At 39.3% G+C, this 23,555-nt stretch overlaps 2 protein-coding genes across 2 annotated transcripts in view; both read left to right on the top strand.

Moving 5' to 3' along the window:
- LOC130083233 (Fc receptor-like protein 5) overlaps positions 1-23,555 on the top strand; it is a 514,396-nt gene that overhangs the window by 242,500 nt on the left and 248,341 nt on the right. The gene's annotated exons all lie outside the window — the stretch shown is intronic.
- On the top strand, positions 17,148-17,600 carry LOC130083341 (histone H2B-like). Its single transcript, XM_056248355.1, has one exon. It carries the CDS (start codon positions 17,150-17,152, stop codon positions 17,522-17,524), a length of 375 nt encoding a protein of 124 aa, XP_056104330.1. The 5' UTR covers positions 17,148-17,149; the 3' UTR covers positions 17,525-17,600.

Raw genomic sequence — 23,555 nt, 5'->3', positions numbered from 1 at the left:
GTGTTCATTTTAACTCCTTTACTGTTAATGAGTCACTGACTCCGGGTCTTCATTCATCATATCTGGTTCTGGGTCTTTGACTGTAAATCCCTTTACACATATATAACCTTACAGTCTAAAAAATACCTTTGAGTTATTTGTTACAAAAGTGCATAAAAGATGCTCAACACGTGTCAGTGTTTTGCTTGTTGTGTCATGTTTTGGCCTCTAGAGGTCCTCATGATGCTCTCATGCCCTGTTGACTCAACTTGTGATTAGTTTTATCAGGTTTCATATGTGTCTCATTTAGATGTGTGTATTTAAGTCACTCTGTCTCATAGCGTATTTGCTTGGTCTTTAATTGTTCTAGGATCTACACACTGTTATTGCTGGAGGAATAATCGGAATACACAGTTTTAACATTTAATTTTAATATTATTGTTGTTTTTGTTGTAGCCGCATGTTTATTATGATTAATCTCCAATCTGTATATGATATAATGTTGTCAATTGCTCTCAAACCTGGAAGATATGACTCGTTTAAGATGATCACAGTTATTTTTGAATAATCAAATCTGGGCTGTAAATATCTTTTTTTATTTTATTTGAATGACTTCAGTTTGATTTAGGATATATTAATGATTGTATTGGAAAAATAAATAATAATAATAATATTGCATTATAATGTTTCTCAAGGTACTGAAAAGCGCTTTTATATGAAGTGGGAATCTCCTCAACCATCATCAATGTGCAGCTCCACCTGATGATGTGGCGGCAGCCATAGTGCGCCAGAACGTCTCATCCGAAGGACGGGCGTAAAGTATAGCAATATGAATATAATTATTGTTTAATTTGTCTTTACTCACAATTAATGTTTTATGGAATGTATAACCTTGTCTAATTCTAACCTTGTGTAATGTGATATTCTGTTGTTTGAATTTCATTATTGCATCTCTTTAATAAAAAGATGGTCAGACTCTGGAGTATTGTGCACACACACACACACACACACACACACACACACACACACACACACACACACACACACACACACACACACACACACACATATAGGCTTGTGCGTGGCCTTTTAAACAGGATAATGAAATATGTGTCGGAATAACTTGACATATTTGTTCCTAATTGTAAACGTGGCTGATGTTCTCAGAGTGGGGTCAGTGACCAATAACCAGGGGGTCCATGAAATAATGTGCTATACCGTATTTTCAGACTATGAGCTTTTTCTATTATCTGAAACTGATTTATAATCCAAAGTGACTTACGTTTTCAAAGTGTATAAGACATACAATACACTTTATTTTGTGTGTGTGTATATATATGTATATGTGTGTGTAAATATGCACTACTTTTACGACAATAAAAGGCGATAGCTGTTGTGTAAAAAAGTAATAAATAATACCTTCACAGCAGCAATCAATCGTTCTCTCCTTCATTGTTTTGTAAATACAGTAAACCGATTATTTCAAAATCTTACTAGCAGTCAGCGAGGGTAGTTGATTGACATAATGAAGTATGATTATTAGGGCCCAAGCCCTGAAAGGGCGAAGGCCCTATTGTTTTCCTAAGGATTGTTTATTATTTGTATATTATTTTTTTATGATATGTTTTATTTACAACAATATACAATGAAATGGCAAGTCAATGTCATTAACAGACTATATGAGCTGACTGGATTCTGTTCAGTTCAACTAGATAATTTACATAACGCATTTAAAATAAATAACGTGTGTGTTAAGCACATCAGTCTACTACACAAACAGTGTTAAATGCTGTAAATTCTAATGTTGTGTAAATTTTTAAACTACAAATAAATGTGGATTTTTTTTCTACACATTTTTAGCACCGGCCAGATATGTTTACTGTGTTACATATAGCCTAATTCGTGTAATTTTTTTTTATTTGCTTGCTGTTAGGCTACTAACCGTCTCACAGATGATGCTGTGTGAAAATGTGTGACTGCAAAATTTGGACATAAAACATAAAAAAAAAAAAAAAAAACACAATCCACATTGGTTAAATACTGTAAATACAATTTAATCCGGGGACACACATAAATGTAAGGCCGATTATGAATGTAATTTGATACTTATGACTGATCATGCCCAAACGGGCTGAGTCCGAGACAGTTACTTTCAGTCAGAGTTCACAGTAGGTGTTTAAAATCTGCGGCAGTCTGTAAGTGTGTTCAGTTCAGTCTTAGAATATTTCAACTAGTCGTTAAGTGTGTCCCCGGTATTACTGTAATAATGCATATATAGTACCTTCATCACCCATCACATTGTCAGTGCGTCCAGAGTGAACGAGGGACATCAGCACTAAAAGCAGAAGAAACACCGATGAAGCTTTTCCATTCATTCAACACAATGTAAATCACACACTGAAACATGTCTAGAGTTTATTCTACATGAACTGAAAGTGTTTTTCTGTTCTGATGCTCATAAAGGTGGGAACTGATGGATTATTCTCCAGCATTTAAAGGGTTAGTTCCCTCAAAAATCATCTTCATCTTCGGAACACATATTAAGATATTTTTGATGGAATTTGAGAGCTTCTGACCCCACATAGCCAGAAACGTCATTGAAACTTTCAAGGCCCAGAAAGGTAATAAAGACATCGATAAAATAGTCCATGTGGCCGACGCTGGTCACATGATCACCGCGACACATGCGTGTGATGCTGACGCAGGAGTTAGCCAATAATGAGCCGGCGTTCTGATGTAGAACCCGGAAGCGCTGCACTGTTTACACTACGCCAACAGGAGAGGAGACTTACGTGGAAGAGAAGAAATTGTTGAATAAAGTTCAAAACTGTTAATGGGGTAAAACTGTTATGCGGTAACAGCTTAAGACCCAGGACCAGATATGATGAAAGAAGACCAGGAGTCGTGAGGTTCAAATCAAATAGATAAAAATTTACTGAAGAAAAGTGTCCAGTTTCATTGGTAGAGCCAGGCTTCAAAGTCTCACGAGGAGCTCGTAGGCCGGAGACTCTACCTTACACAAAATCTCACACCAGTTATACCATTTCCAAGGGCAAGCATGACATCAGTGCATACATGTTGGATACTTCTGATTGGCTAAGAGAACATAAAGTCTAAACAAGTCTGCACATATGGATAGATAGGAGGGTAAGTCGACATTAATCAAGATAGTTGTCGTCCGAAAAAAAAAAAAAGTCAGATCGTTGTTATTTTTGGGGGTTTTTGGACACAAAAAGTATTCTTGTCGCTTCATAATATTAAGGTAAAACCACTTTAGTCACATGGACTATTTTATTGATGTCTTTACTACCTTGCAATGTTGCAATGACGTTGCTGACAATGTGGGGTCAGAAAGCTCTCAGATTTCTTAAAAAAATATCTTAATTTGTGTTCCGAAAATGAACGAAAGTCTTATGGGTTTGGAACAACTTGAGGGTGAGAAATTAATGACAGAATTTTTTGGGTGAACTAACCCTTTAATATCATCACACACAATGACGTCACAGGACTTGTGAACTGATGTGAGAGTCAATTTACTGATTCACTGATGGAGTCACTGATTCACTGATAGATTCACTGATTCACTGATAGATTCACTGATTCACTGATGGAGTCACTGATTCACTGATGGAGTCACTGATGGAGTCACTGATTCACTGATGGAGTCACTGATGGAGTCACTGATTCACTGATGCTCAACAATAAAGAAGCGGTTTGAACCACTGAGCTTCACAACATACAACATATGATGTTATTCTCTTCAATAAATGTGATCAATCAGTGAATCTCTGTAACTCTGTCTCTTTTGCTCTCTGCTTGTTTTCTGTTTGTTTCTGAAGTTTCATATTTGTTTTGCTCCCTCTTGTATTTTGCTTTTCTAACTATTCATGTTCCATATCAATTTTGTATCATACCCTCCGTACCCCTGTTTGTGTTTGCTTATTTTTTGTAAAACATGAAAAGCATATAAATAACATAGAATCATACTTTTTTCATGCCACTATGACATTACAGAAATATTTTTTGTGTGTGTGTTTTAAAAGACACTTGCATGTATACATTCCAAGCAAAAATTAATGCAATTAAGGTTTCACATCACTGATTCTTCACTGGAACAAAACAAGCTTCAGAAGTCCAAACCAAACTAGGTCAAAGTGTTTGAGACACACGACATCACTTCCTGTTTGACGCTGGCAACATCAACTTCATTGTGACTTTATAGTGGCTGCAAAAATAATTTGGACACTTAGTGTGTTTCACATACACTACACTTAAATGAACCAAATCCAGTTCAGTTAAGGCCAATTCACACTGTACCGATATCGACGACCAACTGCAACAGAGACTCAGTCGGTTTCTGTCGGATCAATGTGTTTCTCTGTCTCTGTTGGCATTGGTCAGCGCTTGTTTTTGGATTTATTAAATGTCTGAGGAGTGACTTACTGTAATCTTGTGATTGCTCGCATTGGTCAGTGTTTGTTAGTGTAAACTGGCATTTAACAAGAACCAGGAAGAGAACCAAGTGCATGACCTCAGTGCTTTTGAGGATCACAATAAAGGGACAGAAAATGAGGTGGCCTGAGTGGTTTATTTATGGGTCCTTTTAGGGGTCCTGAGACATAGATGTATGTTTCTGCCGGTGGTTGCCCCGATTCTACGATTGTTCATGCTGTTAAGAGGACCAACAACACTAAACACTGCAGAGCTTCAGGAGAGACAACAGTATCTTAAAGCAGGTGCGGTCCGGGTCACAGTCTTTATGTCAAACGGGTCGGGTAAGGAACTGTCGGATAACAGGTCTGGTGTTCTGTTTATAGTTATAAATATAGTTTATGTATATAGTTACTGTGTTTGGGGGTTTAGTGGACAGGACTTGTGCAGGCAGCATGACTCTGCATTACACAAAAGTTATTTGTGTCTCGTGAAGAGAAACACACTGACTCCAAGTACATTACAAACCAAACTAAAACCCATATTATTCCATGAGTGTTGTCGCGAGTTGTTCTCTAGCTGTTGATAGTTAAAATGTAATTCATCATTGTGCGGAACAAAAACCCAGAAAGCACAATCTTGTGTATCAGGTTATATAATGCTAAATATAACTGCATTAGTGTGTGTGTATTATGATGAGCCGGGACTCTATATGAGATCCACCAATCAGAGAGAGGTTCCCGAATCTTTTGATTGGATAGATTCTAGATAGAATGAATGGAGAATATCTTGTGTGTTTGCCGGGGCTCGAGGTTAAAGGTGACCTATAGTTCAAAATTGAATTTACCTTAGTATAGTCAAATAACAAGAGTTCAGTGCATGGACATGACATAGAGTGAATCTCAAACTGGACTGTTTTCGCGTTCTCATTTAATTCACGTTTATGAAAAACACCCCTGAAAAACGGTCGGTTCTCCACACAATACCGACTGTGACGCAATAGTCGGGATCATTAATATGTACGCCTCCAAATATTTGCATAATGCCAGCCCTCAATGCCAGGCGGAACTGCGCAGCCGAAGCATGGCAGTTGCTCAGTGTGGATGTACACATGAACACAAAAGTATTTTTTAGTTCCTTCATCTGGGCCTCTGAAGAAACAATGGGTTAATTTTATTTTCTCTGGAAATTTCCAAACATTTCACCGAGTGTTTCCTCAACTTGGGGCAATACAGAGCTGGCCTCGGATCGAGCTACCAAGCAACACTTTCTGATGAGTAATTGTTCAAGTTCAGACAGGTAATCTTTCTCTCAAAATCGTTCAATACTGTTTATGCATCAGTAAGTCAAGCCAGTGACTAAAATATCAGCTTCACATCGTTTCTTTTAGTAGGATGAAAATAATCGTATTTAATTTGTGAACAAATTATATACAGAAAGCGATCAAAGAACAATCTTTCCACACAGCGCGAGTTTATCTGGACACTTGCCAAACTCGTTATGAAATCAATGACGCACGTTACTGCACAACGAAGCTCTTACTGTATTTACATCATCGTGTTTGCATTGGTGAAAGCAGAGAGAGTGCAGGAACTGCTTTGCAATGATAAGATCTTCATTCTCGCGATCAACACACTGTCATCTGCTCAATGCTCACCACGGCAACATTTTATGTGATGGGAATAGATCTAAATACTTGAAAACATCTCACGATTCGTTAATCCCGATAGCTGTAATAGTAAAAACGTATAATAGCAGTAGTAAAAGTATTCGGGAGAGAGTTTCACATGTAATGCGTTGCTATTTCATATGCAAGCATGTCGGCCAATCACAGCAGTGGCCGCGGTTACACTGAATCCCACAGCAGACACGCCCCTTCAAACAGAGTGTTCAAATCAGAGGCTAAAAGCAGGCTAGGAAAAATGCCATTTATTTCTAAATTATGATTATTTTTTATCTAAAAAACATACTAACATTATAAGGGTAACCCAGGAAACATTATAAAAAAATTAAAAAAAACATTCTAGGGCACCTTTAAACGGGATCGGCTCCTATGATCTGAGATCATTTAGGTTGTTGATAAACATGAAATATATCTACACTGTAAAAAAAATCTGTAGAAATTACAGTATTACTGGCAGCTGCTTGCCAGTAACTTACTGTAGTTTTAAATTGATGTTATTTATTGGCAACAGTTTGTTCAAAGTTAAATGAACATTAAACATTAACAAGTCTTTATCTTTACAGAATAAAGCTAAAATAACAGCCTCATGCAAAGCATTCTGGGAAGCAAAATCTGAAGGAAAAAAACCCAGAAAAAGGTTGATGAAGATTTCTGGTTCTCAGAATGCTTTGCATTAGATTGTTATTTTATAATTTTATTCTGTAAAGACAAAGACTTGTTAATGTTTAATGTTCATTTAACTTTGAACAAACTGTTGCCAGTAAATATAAATCAATTTAAATCTACAGTAAGTTACTGGCAAACAGCTGCATAACTACAGCATTTTTTTACAGTGTATATTTAAAGGAATATAGCACAAGAACAGTTTTCACTCCAAACATTTCACAAAATAAAGTATTCAAAATATTAAACAAAATGCTGTTAAAATGTTCACACACAGCTGTGGTTATTCTGCCAGTTTGAACTGACTTCATACAAGCAATAAAAAAAAAACTGAGACCAGCTTGTTAAAAAATAACTGTAAAGTGTCTCAGAAAAGAGAAGTTAGTTCTGAGAAAAGCTTGAGTGTTATTTGATGGAACTTTACCCTTTACCCTTTGTAAACAATACTTCGATCAAACTAATGCAATTAAGATCCTAATCGTAGTAAACTATGTGGTGTACGCTAATTTAAATCGCAATTAACAGGCATGTAAACACCTTTAAGGGATTCTATGCAGTTTTTTTTAGCTTAACTGAACAGCTTCAGAGTTATTGAAATGGTTATATGACTTCTTTCGGGTTGAATGATGGCCGTCTCGCCCCCCCCTGGTGCCTGTGAGCGGAAAAATCCCACTTGCAACTTTGGTGCGGCGGGCCGCGTCAGGAAGTATCGCGTGATATCAGCTCTCGCGATGTAACCTTTTCCTTTACGGCACTGCACACATACACACCCCCATCCAGGAACAATGTAGAGAGGGATGGAGAGTTTGTCACACTATCGGCATGGCTGAGCCGGCATATAAGATGCAGAAAGCTAGGAAAGCATTGTCGGAGGAACAGAGAAAGAGGGAACGGCAGACTGACCGAGCGAGGAGTCAGACACGAGCATTGGCGTAATTTGCGGGTGTGAAATGTCCCCATTGAAACATCTCGCGGCACGGATGTACCAATACAAACAAATAAAACATCTCCAGTTAACTCTAGTAGAGCATTCATTTCGTTCAAGAGGCGATCAGATATGTGTTGTTTTTGAAATCAAGTGACCAATGTACTTGCCGCTCATAGACTGTTGCCACTGCGATCAGTGGCGTGGATACAGTGTTCTGTTGTGACGCGCATAGTCTTCACACGGACGCGCGCCTCAATCCGTTGCAGGAACTGAGAGACTCTCTATATTTGTTACGGTGAAATCACAAAACCTAATGCACAAAAAACTTGTCCATGCTTGATATACAATCACTAATAAACAATCGGTTTTGATGAGGAAAATAAACTATACTACTAGTACGGATTAGAACCCAGAACCTCTGACACACTTGGCAAAAGTTCTGCCTCTGGACTATTAAAGTTCATGGGGATAATTGTCGGATCTATGTATTTAATCACGTGAAAATTCTCACCACTAACAACATATATTAGATCTCAATAAACGACAAATTAAACACAATGTAGCTACTATTGTATACTATGTAACACGTCACGCTCTGCGTGAGTGGTATTTACGACATTAACGTTAAATACAAGTTCTCCACAGCGACTCTAGGGGTCACTGTTTGACAAAAACGGGATTTCTGCCTGGTGTCCCTTTAAAGGAGTAGTTCACTTTAAAATGAAAATTATCCCATGATTTACTCACCCTCAAGCCATCCTAGGTGTATATGACTTTCTTCTTTCAGACGAATACCATCGAAGTTATATTAATAAACACCTTATTAATTAAGCTCGGAAGCATCAGGGTTTATTAATATTACCCAGATTATATTCGTCTGAAAGAAGAAAGTAATATACACCTAGGATGGCTTGAGGGTGAGTAAAGCATGGGATAATTTTCACTTTAAAATGAACTACTCCTTTCCTTTAATCACATTATTACCGCTCTGACCAAAGTGCGCTTGTGTTCGGTTCTACCCGGATGCTGTGTGTTGTTCACACAACTTTATGAATAAACTCGTGACATTATTCTGAAGTTTTCCCTTCTCCAAATAGCTAAACTCTGGCAACACTCGCTGTCCGTATCTTCATCCAGACGGTGTGAAGAACACGACGGCAGTGAAGGCATACCCGGCATTGCCATGTTCATCACGCCGCCAAATAATATCTGGTACGTTCATAAACATTTATTTTGAATTTGATTTGAGTAGATTAACATGCCTACTGAATACCTATCTGAGTGTGGTATAACCATACTTATTAAATGAATAATCAGAATAATGAAAATTGCATGTAAACTGGAGTTAAGAGTTCTGCTCGTGTCATTTAAATATGTTTTTAAACATGCGATTAAGAATAAATAATCTCATTATTGGTGCACATGTAAACGTAGTCATTGCCCCATCGTCTGCATCAATAGCCTTGTGGGAAGTTCGGTTGACCCGAGTTCGGGTTCCGGCTCGTGAACCTTTCCCGATCCCCCCCACCCTTTCTCTCTCCCACTTTGATTCCTGCCATTGTCCTAAAAAAAGCAAAAACGTCCATAAATGTTTACCCGTTCAATCCCAAATTATTTCTTGCAATTTGAGTACTTGCATTTTACTCCTTAGACCTCCCTAACACTCAAACATTATGCCCTCTTTGATTTTATGTTGGTTAAGTTAGTGAATTATTAGGTTTTATACTCGGTCACAAAAGTGACTTGTGGGAAACACCATAGTCAGAATTCATTCAAATTCTTCAATGAGACCTCTTTACACAACACATTCCAAGACATCCAATACCTAGTTTTGTCATTTTGTGAAGAAGGCTTAGTGAGGTGAAAACGTTGTCATGTACAAAGTTACACCCTGGAGGAACTTCTGCTTGTTCGACTAGACCCCTATGGGCTAGACCATGACTACACTCGGGCCCTGTCCTAGTTTCAGGGAGATGTGTGTGCACTCATTCAGTGCACTGAAGATGGGCTCTACGTTGTAGAAAGGGCTGTTTGTGGCCAGCAGCCATATCACCCTGTAGCCCAAGACTGGTTGCCCAATGAAGCTAAGCAGGGCTGAGCCTGGTTAGTGCCTGGATGGGAGACCTTCTGGGAAAACCAGGTTGCTGCTGGAAGAGGTGTTAGTGAGGCCAGCAGGGGGCGCTCACCCTGTGGTCTTTTGTGGGTCTTATTATAGTAATGGGGACACTATACTGTCAAAGAGCACCGTCCTTCGGATGAGACGTTAAACCGAGGCCCTGACTCTCTGTGGTTATCCCAGGATGTCTTTCGAAAGAGTAGGGGTGTAACCCCGGTATCCTGGCCAAATTTGCCCAGTGGCCTCTGTCCATCATGGCCTCCTAATCATCCCCATATATATATACCAATTGGCTTCATCACTATGTCTCCTCTCCACCAGTAAGCTGGTGTGTGGTGGGCGTTCTGGCGCAATATGGCTGCACAATTGTGGTGGTTGAGGAGATCCCCCCTTCTATGTCAAGCGCTTTGAGTGCCAAGAAAAGCGCTAAATGTAATGAATTATTATTATTATTATGTCATGTGTGGGGCGCACCAATTGGTTCTCATGAACATCTGCCTAATCCTCCAGATAGTTCACCTCTGCATCACCATTCAATAGTCTACCTGCCAAATGGGCCGTTTCACCCTGGTACTCCCTATCTGAGCCATCACTATCACAGTCATTTTCATTTGCCTCTGTTTGCTGCACACAGCACTTGGGGGGGGGGGGGGGGGGGGGATACTGTAGTATAGTTTGTGGGATACTGATAACTACATTGAACAAAATTATAAATGCAACACTTTTGTTTCTGCTCCCATTCTGCATGAGCTGAACTCAAAGATCTAAGACTTTTTCTATGTACACAAATGATCGAAGACGAAAAAGTAAACGAGTAAAATAAGTGTATTTTGGTGTGCTGTCCGAGGGGATCGAGCTCATAATTTATCCCAAACCCAGAGTACTGCCCCGTATCCCGACTGGGAAAAGGAACCAGTCGAGAGTGAGGAGTCGAGTGGCGGAGGGATGCAGAAAACTGTCGAGGTAACTAGCTGAGTCGGCTGTGTGTGTATGCATATCCTCCTGCCGAAATGATTAGATAGACCGTTTGAACATGCTCTTACTGAATTGTTTATAAAGAATCATTTGTTGCTTGAATTCAGCAATCTCTAGAGATGCAGAAATGGAAGAGGCTCACAATTAGCTGAACATGTTAATAGTGACCCCTAGCCTATATTTTAAGATCTCTATTTGAATATGGCAACAATTTTATTTTAACATCTTTATTTGAATATGGGAACATGATACCTCGTTGGCTCGTTCTTACAATATTTATGTGGTTATCACTGACAGAGACCCCTCCCTATTAGCCAATCACTGTGGTCATAGTTAGTAGCTAAGCGTGATGACATCATCCATAGCAACGAGGTCAATCCCGCCCTTTCTCTTCTTCTTCTCTCTCTCTATTCCTTAGTAAAAGTGGATCTCAGCAGGTTTGTGAATAGGTTTTAAGAGAAAACTATTAACTAAGAATCTTTACTGCTATTTAGAAGAACTCTTAGTCGTAAGAAAACATGTTTTGTGAATATGGCCCCTAATTTAGCTGAACTACTTGAAATAGGAGGAAACATTTCAACAAAAATAAGCAAAAATGCATGCACACATTGCCTCCATCTTTCACAAGCATTATCACACAGATAAATGCATCATCAAACTCTCTGTCTGATCAACACGCAACATATCATCACAATGAATTTGAACAATGAAGAATACAGTGAGGCTGTGAACTCATAGACTCTCCTACACAACAATCATTATATCATCCCATCTTCAGCTGAATACATTGCATTAGAAACAGAAAAAAAGAAGATAGTAAAGAATATGATGAAATACTCACAGATGAGAGGCAGTGCACTGGAGCCCATACTGACACATTAATAGACTGATTTAACAGCGCTGTGTGCTAAAACACACACTTCCTGTGTTTAAACAGTCATTTCACACTTCAAGAAGAAAGGAGGGAGGAGGAGACAAAACTCTACACAGAAGTACATGAAAAAAGAGAAAGAAAAAGAGAGAGCCATTTTGAGTTATTAGCTTCTCTTTTGGTGTATGCAAGTTGTTACAGCTCTGTTCATCTAGCTACTTGAAAACGTTTTTCCAGTAATTGTTCTCGCACTTCACACTTCACACTTCACACAGCCATACACTACAGACAGACACTACAGGCAGTGAATACATGTGTGAAATCACCACGTGACATCTAGTTTAGGACTACTGTTGTAAAGGCCCTTTCACACCGAGCGAGCGTGACGCACACACACCGAACACCGAATGCAAATTGCTAAACGTAATTAACGCCTGGACGATAGGTGGTGCTGACCAATAATACATTTCCCCCTGTGTATGTATCTCATAAGTTTTTCCATATAGGCTTTATAACCTCGTCCCCTTGAAAAAAAAATTAAAAATAAAAAAAAACAGGCTGATGTATTCTTGCAATGACCTTGAGGGATAGCCAACTACTGGACATAAAAAGTAATGTTTCCAGATTAATTATACATGTTTGACTCATTAAAGGCATTTTGTACATTGGCTGCTACACCAGAAACACAAACTATCTATAATGCTGTTTACTAGAATTGTTTTGACCAAATACATCACACAACTGCAGCTGGGTAACAGATGCACTATAGCTACAATTAGCATCAAGCTAATCACATCGCAAGCAGATCACAATGTATGAGATTATCACTGTGGAGAATTTATATAAATGCTATTCTGTATAAAGCAATATTAAGTGAACATGTTAGATTAAACCTGTGTCTGACCCCAATGATAAGAAGCCATTGTAATTACAGTCATTTCAGATGCCAAAGGCCTCATCTTGAAAGCAGAAGAAAGAGTGGCTGAAATCAGGGAGAAAAGAGCTGTCGAGTCGAACACCTTTCACCTCTGTGTGACCAGCACTGATCTGCAAAGGCAAATAACGCTACCGAATAGCTTGTTGCTAAAAAAGTGGATGGATTTGAAATATTGCTGCAATAACGTGAAGATTTATATAATTAACAAGTTATCAAATGTGTTTGTCATTATTTCTGTAAAATTATCAGATACAAATCTTCTACCGCTTTGCTGTCATTGTATGCATCATCATATTGCACACAGAAGACTTGCAGTGATTTGTCTACATTTCAAGCCCAGTCTGATTGTTGCTATTTAAAAACCTGTTGCGGCCGATCATCAGTCCATGTGACCTGAATCAAAATCACTTTATCTGTGTCACTTTGTGTAACAGTATTTACTTTCATTTGTAGGCGGTGTTCATTGTGTTCTCTGATATTTTGAAAGTAGCAAAATAATTGAAATATCTTAAATGTATCTCTTTGTTTACTTTCTCATGTATTTAAACATGTTCTTTTCTTCTCTAAAAGGTGAGTAGCACAATGAAAGTGACTACTTTTAGAAACGAGAAGTGCTTCATTCTGGCCTTCCTGAACACAGACAGATGGATTTGATGGGGAAGTCAATGAAAGACAGGCACGTTATTTTACTGTGAATCTGTGCTCTTATGGTAATATTTTGAGGTTTATGAAACTAAAGATGCAAAAAAGGCATAAATATTTCCTCTACTCTGTTTAAACCCACAGAACAGAAACAGAGCAGAAGTCAAACCACAACTATAAGCTCAACTCTATTATTAGGCCTCTTAAAGGAGCACTTCACCCATTTCATAATTAATCTTTATTGAAAGTGGGTCATATATGTAGTCGAAATGTAAAATAATTTTTGAATTTGGTGCCCTCTTGACCGAGAAAAGACAGAAAATAACTTTAGGGCACATTTGTATGCAAGACAACAACTCCCAGAATGCACCACATTGCACAGCTCCGCAAGCCACTCCCACTAATCCAGAACAGCTGGATTACATTATCTCCTCAATAATCATTTCCATTTTTATGCATCATCAGATGAGGTTGCGAAGCGCCCATTTTTTTCAAACCATCTGTCCCGACCTTCAGATTCTGCATGACGTTCGAAGCTTCAAAGATCATCAATCACGTGGTATTGTCGTTTCGATACAAGCATCAGTACAGTGTGTGATACAATAGTTTGTTGAAAACTGCATTGGAGCATCGGAGCCCCGGGATCAACAGTCCCATCACTAGCCTTTCCTACCCCAGAATTCCCTGCGCAGCAGTGACAACGCGAGGCCTTTGAAGTCCAAATCCTTCGAAGGATGCATCACTTTGATTGGGACACAGTCCATCTGTTGTATCCTTCATTTCACGGGAAACGGGAGACACATTTGTAGGCAGGATTTGTAGAAGCCTTCGAATTGAAACGGCCTTCGTCGCACCGCAGTGACACGATCGGCTTCGAATGCGGCCTTTGAAGGACGCAGCCTCTGGATTGGGACACAGCTCGGGTTTTGTCTTATGCTTTGAAGCGTTCTGTCCGATAGCTCTTCCTTGTTTGTTTTTGCACAGACATTATCTGGGTGAGCTAAGTGAATATCAATCATTTTATTTCTTGTTTTACAAGCTTTGTTCCACTAAATTAGGGTATTGTGATTTAATGCAGAAGCAAACATTATGGATGGTTTGTTAGGCCACTGGTCAGATCTCATTTCATCTCAGCAGTTAACCAGGCCTGATTTAGCTTTGCTGGTGGCTTCTATGGCCGTTGTAAACGGGACTGGATCGCGGGGCATTTGATGTTTTCTCTCTTTTTTTGGCTTTTTTTTTTTTGTATATCCGATCCCAGCCTCGTGTTTCGAGCCAACCTCCGTACTCCCGACGCTTTGAAACACGTGAAATTTTCATTTGTATGAAGTTTATGTTTACTGTCGAATTCATTTGATTTGGAGTAGGTTTTCTGGTAAATGTCTTCTATTTTATATATGATGTGATTTTTGTACTTTGTGTTTTTTGGGGGGTTTAGTCATGTAGCCAGCAGCCATATCACCCTGTAGCCCAAGACTGGTTGCCCACTGAAGCTAAGCAGGGCTGAGCCTGGTTAGTACCTGGATGGGAGACCTTCTGAGTAAACCAGGTTGCTGCTGGAAGAGGTGTTAGTGAGGCCAACAGGGGGCGCTCACCCTGTGGTCTTTTGTGGGTCCTATTACAGTAATGGGGACACTATACTGTAAATTGAGCACCGTCCTTCGGATGAGACGTTAAACCGAGGCCCTGACTCTCTGTGGTGACAAAAAATCCCAGGATGTCTTTCGAAAGAGTAGGGGTGTAACCCCGGCATCCTGGCCAAATTTGCCCAGTGGCCTCTGTCCATCATGGCCTCCTAATCATCCCCATATATATATATATATATATATATATACCAATTGGCTTCATCACCCTGTCTCCTCTCCACCAGTAAGCTGGTGTGTGGTGCGCAATATGGCTGCCGTCGCATCATCCAGGTGGAGCTGCACATTGGTGGTGGTTGAGGAGATTCCCCCTTCTATGTAAAGCGCTTTGAGTGCCGAGAAAAGCGCTATATAAATGTAATGAATTATTATTATTATGTAATTATTTTCTTTAATTTGTATTAATCTGCGTGAAGATGTTTTTTGTTTTGTTGGGGTTCATGGAGTGTTTTTTGGCTATTAACATCTTTGAGAGAGAATGAATTGTGTTGTTCATTAAACTTGTTTTTCTGTCAAATGGTTTATTTATTTGTATTAATAAATTACTTGATTGATAAACCTGAGTCTTTTTGTTGAGCAAATTTTTTTGGTCACTTTTGCTTTAAGGAAGAGTCCACACACACACACGATATTCAGATGAACAGCAAGCTCATGTATTTAGTGGTACAAACCCTAGTGTTATCAGTGCAGAAAACACAAAGATAAAGTTGGTTAAATTGGTAAAACTCATATACCACAGCTGATAAAGAGTTGAAATCATATCGCCTCATAAGCAGACACTGTGAAAAAAAGAGGCGTCATTTTGAACTGAGTTATAAATATTTCAATACATCTAAAGATGCTCAAAACTGGTACCATTCCAGATGAATGTATCATGCATGATACATCTACGTTTTGAATACACATACATACAAATATATTAAATAACATTTAAACAGACAATAAAAAGAAACATGGAAAAAAATATTATTTGGATAAATTATGTAAAGTGTAAATGTTTATTTCCAGGCTTGTACTGGAGAAAGTGTTCAAATATCCATATAGGAAGTGGATGTACAGAAGCTGATGAAGATACTGACCCCAAACTCTCAAACTCAGCGTCAGGGCAGAACCCTGTTACTGTACGTTAAAACATGTGGTTACAATGTCCTGGAAACAAAACAAAAAGCAAAGTGACACTCGGACGTGTAAAACCACATGTGATGAGGAACCAACAGCTTCAGCAGTGCTAAAAACCTGAAGAAAACAGTTAAAGAGAGTTAAACAAGCAACTCAAACTCACAATTTATTCTCTGTTTAGGACAGAAAACATTCTAATTTACTTTAAGTTGTTGCTTCTGGCCAGTTTAATTGTTTTTTTGTGCATGTAATAATAACTTGATTTGTTGTGTTTAGGGATTTGTTTTAGGGTTTAACATGTTTGACATTTGTTGAGTTATGATCGAGGGTCTTCTCTCTGCGCTCAGATACAGTAGAGCTTTGGGATGCAGGGTCTTAGTATCGCTTTTTGATGGGCATGAATTTGAATGTCTCGTTTTTTCATTTTAATTAGTAGTGGGTCCAGCTCTGCAGACACTATTTGTAGTTTTCTATTGTACTCAGTATATCTTGGTGGAATTCTGCCTGCGGTGTCTCTACTGTGTTGGACCCATTAGTGAACTCTTGGTTTGTGAGCGGCCCCAGACCGATGGGGTCTGACTATAACTGATCGTCATTGGCTTTCTGAATTGTTGCCATGACAGCAGAATAATGTGCCCTTTATGTTACTGAGCAAATACATTTCTATGTTAATACTGATATGAAAATGAGAATATTTTATTGATGAAATCTGAAGTATCTGTCTGCAGAGATGTTAACATGTTTATTCCAGTAAACTATTAAACTAAAATCTAAACAAATCAAACTTGAAGCAGAATAGTCACACATCATTATTATTAATATTAGTAGCCAAATGCAGAATGAAGTAATGAAAAGTCAGTTTATTCCTATAGCACGGTATATACACAATGGTAATTCAAAGCATTCTGTTTTAAAAATGAACATAAATATAAAGCATTAAGAAATAAAATAAATTAAAGTAAGTTAAAACGTAATGCAACTATACATTAAAACGACTGAGTAGTCTGCTACTGCGTGACGTGTACGGTGTCAGTAGCAGAAAGTGGGTTTGGAGGGAAGATCACTGATTGGCTTGATGATGTGTCCAGACTTCAGCCAATAGGGGACTGGCACACTTTCTGTTAAAAGTCATGATGAAAGCCCTTTGATGTAATCATCATCATGCCTGAACCAGCGAAGTCTGCTCCCAAGAAGGGCTCGAAGAAGGCCGTCACTAAAACCGCCGGCAAGGGCGGAAAGAAGCGCAGAAAGTCCAGGAAGGAGAGCTACGCGATCTACGTGTACAAAGTCCTGAAGCAGGTTCATCCCGACACCGGGATCTCCTCCAAGGCGATGGGAATCATGAACTCTTTCGTCAACGACATCTTCGAGCGCATCGCCGGTGAAGCGTCTCGTCTCGCTCACTACAACAAGCGCTCCACAATCACATCGAGAGAGATCCAGACCGCCGTGCGTCTGCTGCTGCCCGGAGAGCTGGCCAAACACGCCGTGTCTGAGGGCACAAAGGCTGTGACCAAATACACCAGCTCAAAGTAGAGCGAGTCCGCTCAACCCTACACAAAGGCTTTTTTAAGAACTACACATATTGTCTGTGAAAAGAGCAGTTGTATTTCATATTTAATAAAAAATATATATTTTTATATTTTAAAAAAACGTCCGTTCTAATGGCATAATTGACTTTGGTCTTCAGCAAATGTTGTGAATTCACAAGCATTATTTACATTAACATTTATATTAGATTATAACATTGTTTTTTCTTCTGGACAATCCAGCTTCTTGTCTCTGCTGTTTACAGTAACTGAGATGGTTGTTCCTCTTCTCTCAATCTCCCCATAAAATACAGATTGCATCAGTTCCGCCAGGTTATGTCCACTACTGCCTCTGTCCCACACGGTGTTCCCCAGGGTTCTGTTCTTGGGCCTCTTATCTTCATCATCTACATGCCTTTAGGTAACATCATCCGTCATCATGGCTTTAAATTCCATTGCTACGCAGATGACACCCAACTATACACACAACTATACAAATTCCAAATCAGCCTGTATTGATATAAATGCTTGGGTGACCAGTAATTTTCTTAAACACTGATAAAACAGATCTACTTATTGGTTCACCTCAAATTATATCCCGTTTCTGTGTTGACAATGTTAATATTGCTGGAGTTTCGGTTCAACCTTCCACCACTGTCAAAAACCTTGGTATAATCTTTGATTCCTCTCTTCCTCTTTTCCACACATCTCCTCGCTCACTAAGTCTGCCTTCTTTCACCTTCGTAATATCATGCGCTTACGTCCATTTCTGAATATCAGCGATGCTGAAACCCTGGTTCGTGCTTTCATCACTTCACGGCTTGACTACTGCCGTTCTCTTTTCTGGCTTACGCAACTCATCTATAAATAAGATCCAGTATATTCAGAACTCCGCAGCTAGGGTCCTTTACAAAGAAATCTTCCCACATCTATTTCATGTTTATTTGTACTTTATTGTAAAGCGACCTTGAGTTTTCTGAAATGCGCTATATAAAATAAACTTGTTATTATTATTTATTATTATAGTGTGTGTGTGATGAAGAGCACATCATGTTGAGTAACAGGTAAAGATATATTTCACGGTTTACTTTTATAATCATTTTTATTATGCTGCTATTTTAATATTTATTTCCAACTTTTCAACCAAAAAAAAAAATATATATATATATATATATATATATATATATATAAAATAAAAATAATAATAAAATGTATTCTTAGTTCTTTACTCTTCAGCACAATAACAGAAACTCTCTTAAATTGTGAACATGCCATAATTAAAGACTAAAGACTCTCCTGTCCTCATGTTGATGAAGTGCAGAAGTGTTGTGTGTAAACATAGACTAATATGCATTTAATCTCACTTTATTGATCAATGTACTTGCTGCTGCTGACTTTTGATTATTCAATTAAACCATACGCAAAATGACTTTAGAATTATTTTTTTTGTATTGGTGAAGTGATTTAGATTTTTATTGGTAAAGTAAGTGTTAAACTTGTTTCTCCTGCATCTATTCTTCCATTATCCAGAATATCAGCACAGCTGAAGGGTTTGTTTGAGCTGTTGAGCGCCCTCTACATGCGTGAATGTGCATTTCCTTCAGCCTGAGGCTTATTTCATTTTTGGTGTGAAAGGGTCTTTACATTTTCCCAAAAATATAACTTTTTTGGGAAAGTTATATTTTTTCCCAAAAAAATATAACTTTTTTTGGGAGGGTCTCTCCATCGAGGGTCTCTCCATCCCAGTCATCTGAGTTATCCCTCATCTTCTGGAACAATTGGCAGAGATCTGGTAGGTGTTGGAGGATAGTCTGTACCAACCTAGAATTTGAATTCCACCTGACAGATGATGCTTTAGGGATGCGACATTTCACAATATCATCCAGTAAATGTGTGCGCTTCAAAACAAGGCAATGGACATTAGCATATGCTCTGTGTGCATCAGAGACACTTTGCGTGCTTTGAATGATCAGCGAGAGCAGTTTGACAGTTTTTATGATCGCTTTGAAGAGAAAAGTAACAATCTAAAACTGATCAATAAGGAGACGCGCCACCAGACGTCTGTCAGAGATGAGTGGAGAAGATTAGTGTTCATGACAACATCACTGTACAAATGAAAAGCAGATTTGACCATCTGGAGGAGCTGAATTTCCTTGGCTTAGTTGACTGCAAAACATTCACGGAGATGTCAGGTAAATTTGATGATCAAAAATTAGAGAGCCTGTCCACATATGCAAAATTCTTTGATCAGATTAGATTAAAGTCTGATTTGGTGGGCCTATACTGTTCACAAACCGTCCAAGGAATAACTCCTGTGCAGCTGCTTACTTTTTTGACGCATGATCTGCAGGAGACTGTTCCTGAGGCCACAAAACTTTTGAAGCTGGTCTTAACTATACCATCTACTACCGCATCTGTGGAGAGGAGCTTTTCTGCGTAAAAGCGCATAAAAACCTACAGCCGTAACAGAATGGAGCAGAACAGACTTTCCTCCTTGGCTCTTATTTCCATTGAAAAGGAGAAACTCGTGAAATTGAGAAATACACCCAACAAAGAGGACTTTTACAACAAAGTAATTGACATATTTGTCCAGAGGGATAGAGGCATGGACTTTGTCTACAAATACAAGTAAGCACCCCCTTAAAAAGGTAAACTATTCATTTATTTATTATTTTTAAAATCCTTATATTGCCTTGTGTGTGTTGTCTGATGGTGGGCTATAGGCCTGCTGTGCGCTGACACCAAAATGTAAGGGTTAAAATGCTGTTTTGTAGTTCTCTTTTTTTAATCCTGGTGCGCCGTCGCCAGACGCTCATTGCGTGTCGGTGTGTGCGCCCAGGCTTAGTTATGCAACATACGCTTTACACACACCAACAGTCTTATAGTTGATTTCAACTCTTTGATTGAACAAAATGCAAAAAGTTAAATACATTAGATGGTGATAATGGACATCCAACTTGTAGCTTCCAGTGTTTGTGTGGTAAAAAATGTATGCGTTCCCACACCAAGCCTTCTAACTCTATGCCTACATGTAAAACACCGGTTTAAAAACCCTCTGTGCACATACTGCCCCCACCTGGTGACAGCCTGAAATACATCTACATTACTACTGACTCCTACATCCCAGATCACCTGCATGAACATGCCATAGACCTGCTGCAGATGTGAAATGTAAGACGCCTGAGACAGTGCAACAGGGAAACAGAAGGAGAGCTGATCATCCTTGCAGTGCCAACACGTGTCCATATGCACTCCCAGATGTGTTCAAGAACTTGCTAGTGTCTTGGTGGAAGAGTGGAGTAACATCTCACAACAAGAACAGGCAAATCAGCTGCAGTTAAAGCAGCTGCTGAACACACCATACTGATATACTTTTGATATTTATTGATCCTCGCTATGTTCAGGGAATCATATTTCCATTTCCCCGCTTGAAGTTGCCATTTAAAAAAAGGAAGGCGTAGCTTGATGATGCCTTAAATGAGCGTGGAATCATGGGAGTTGTCATCTTCACCTCCACAGCCGATGGAAAGGAATTCAACAGACTTGGGCAGAAATCCTGTTCATGGTTGAGCCAATTTCTTAAAGTTTAATAACGTTACTGTGGTATGAAGCAGAGCGGGCCGAGAGCCGTGGGAGTGGAACGAGTACGCTGGAGCGAATGCTAATGAGATACACCAGCGATGCACACCGGTCTCGAGTTCAGCGGAGCTTTTATTATGCTTATGCCACAGTCGGCCACTTCCGCTCTATTCGTTGTGTATGTATGTGGTGTAACATGGTGCTGTTTTACATGGTTAAAGTGCCGCTGTAGTCAACAACTTTATCCCATAAATCTCATCTTTGATCACCAAAATGACATAAGTTTATTCCTTTAAAATAGCTTGAATATAACTCGACACCCTTGCCTCATATAGTATGCGCGGTTATATGAATATGCAAATGAGCCCCGCCTCCACTCACTCACAGCAGCTAATAAAACACATAATATATTAAAGTGTCTTAGGTGTTTACATGGTTTCTATGAAAGTAAAATGGGAAATCGAGTGTAACGCGGATATTGTCAGGCAACGCAAAGACACAGTCCGAGTTCTTGTTAAAATTGCATTTGGGAGAATGTGAGTATACAAGTAGACAAAATACATTGTTCTAGTGGTTTTTGGACATTTTAATCTAAAAATCGTACATATTGTGCCTTTAAATGAATATAGCACAGCAGTTCCCTGTAAAGGGAACTCGAGCTGCGTCGAGACGCTGTGGGAACGCCCCTGCGTGATTTATAGGTGGGTGACGTCATCGACCAGGAAACTATAAAGCACATCTGAAAACGTCCCGGGTTACGTATGTAACCCTAGTTCCCCGAAGGAACGGACGCTGCGTGTAATCGCAGTGGGAACGCCCTCAGCGTGACGCGTCTGAAGCATGAATGAAATCAGTCAATGGAGAGAATGAGCGTACGGCGAGTGACGTCATCGACCAGGAAGCTATAAATATCCCCTGAGTACACAATACGCCCCGTTTAATCCCACCGGTCACAATTGTGACCGCAGCTTTTTTCTTATTTCTGGAAGCTCTAAAAATGTTGTTATTGACTTTGGGCAAGAAATTCAACTTTTAAATGACAAAATAGATTGTCTTGATTAAAATCAATTAATGTCATGTGACTAGTGTGAAAGGTCACATGACCAGATCAGTTCACTTCCTGCTTGCACATCTAGAAGATGTCTTCCTCAGACTACTACAAAAAGTAGTATATAAAACATCTTAATTTACATATAGAACTATCATATTTTGTACATGTATTCTTTAAAGGGTCTACTACTGATATATTTTGAGAATTATACTCCTGCATATATATTTTGCTCGTAAGACGTGTAAATTTGTTTACGGTCACAATTGTGACCGGTAGTATAACACAGTGCTTCAATAGAAAACACAGGTATTGGCTGGTATTGGCAGGTTTTGGCAATCCTACACTGAACATGCCACACCTGTGAGGGGGATGGATGATCTTGGCAAAAGACAAGTGCTCACTAACACAGATTTAGACAGATTTGTGAAGAATATTTGAGAGAAATAGGCCTTTTGTGTACATAGAAAAGGTCTTAGATCTTTGAGTTCAGCTCATGAAAAATGGGGGCAAAAACAAAATTATTGCGTTTATAATTTTGTTCAGTGTAGTGATGAGTGTCCCAGAAATGGTCAATGTGTTGGACCTTCTTGACGTACGAGACCCCCTTCACCCCCACCCCCACCCTAAATTGAAAGTGACTGTAGTGATGGCTCAGATAGGGAGTACCAGGGTGAAACAGCCCATTTGCCAAGTAGACTATTGAATGGCGATGCAGAGGTGAATTATCTGGAGGATTGGGCAGATGTTCATGAGAACCAATTGGTGTGCCCCACACATGACCACAAACAACCCTTTCTACAACGTACGGCCCATCTTCAGTGCACTGAATGAGTGCACACACATCTCCCTGAAACTGGCCTAGGACAGGGCCCAAGTGTAGTCATGGTCTAGCCCATACGGGTCTAGCCGAACAAGCAGAAGTTCCTCCAGGGTGTAACTTTGTACAGGACAACCTTTTCACCTCACTAAGCCTTCTTCACGAAATGACAAAACGAGATATTGGATGTCTTGGAATGAATTGTGTCAATAGGTCTAATTGAAGAATTTGAATGAATTCTGACTATGTTGTTTCCCACCGGTCACTATTGTGACCGAGTATAAAACCTAATATTTCACTAACTTAGCCAACATAAAATCCAAAAAAGCATAACGTTTGAGTGTTAGGGAGGTCTAAGGAGTAAAATGCATGTACTCAAGTTGCAAGAAAAAATTTGGGATTAAACGGGTTAAAAGTTACTGAAGCAGCGACCCAAGGGGATGCCGAGAGTATGGCAGGACACGCAGCGTCCGTCCCTTCGGGGAACTAGGGTTACATACGTAACCCGGGACGTTCCCCTTCAGGGACTACCGCTGCGTGTAATCGCAGTGGGAACGCAATACCCACATCCCCATACGACCAAATCCCCGT

Source organism: Rhinichthys klamathensis, unplaced genomic scaffold (assembly GCF_029890125.1).
Source record: "Rhinichthys klamathensis goyatoka isolate OS25496 unplaced genomic scaffold, OSU_Roscu_1.1 h1tg000054l_1, whole genome shotgun sequence".
NCBI lineage: Eukaryota > Metazoa > Chordata > Actinopteri > Cypriniformes > Leuciscidae > Rhinichthys > Rhinichthys klamathensis.
This window is presented reverse-complemented; position numbering and strand designations above follow the sequence as displayed.

Bases quoted from the DNA above. Each gene is read 5' to 3' on its own strand.
- LOC130083341 (XM_056248355.1), top strand. From the start codon at position 17,150: ATGCCTGAACCAGCGAAGTCTGCTCCCAAGAAGGGCTCGAAGAAGGCC.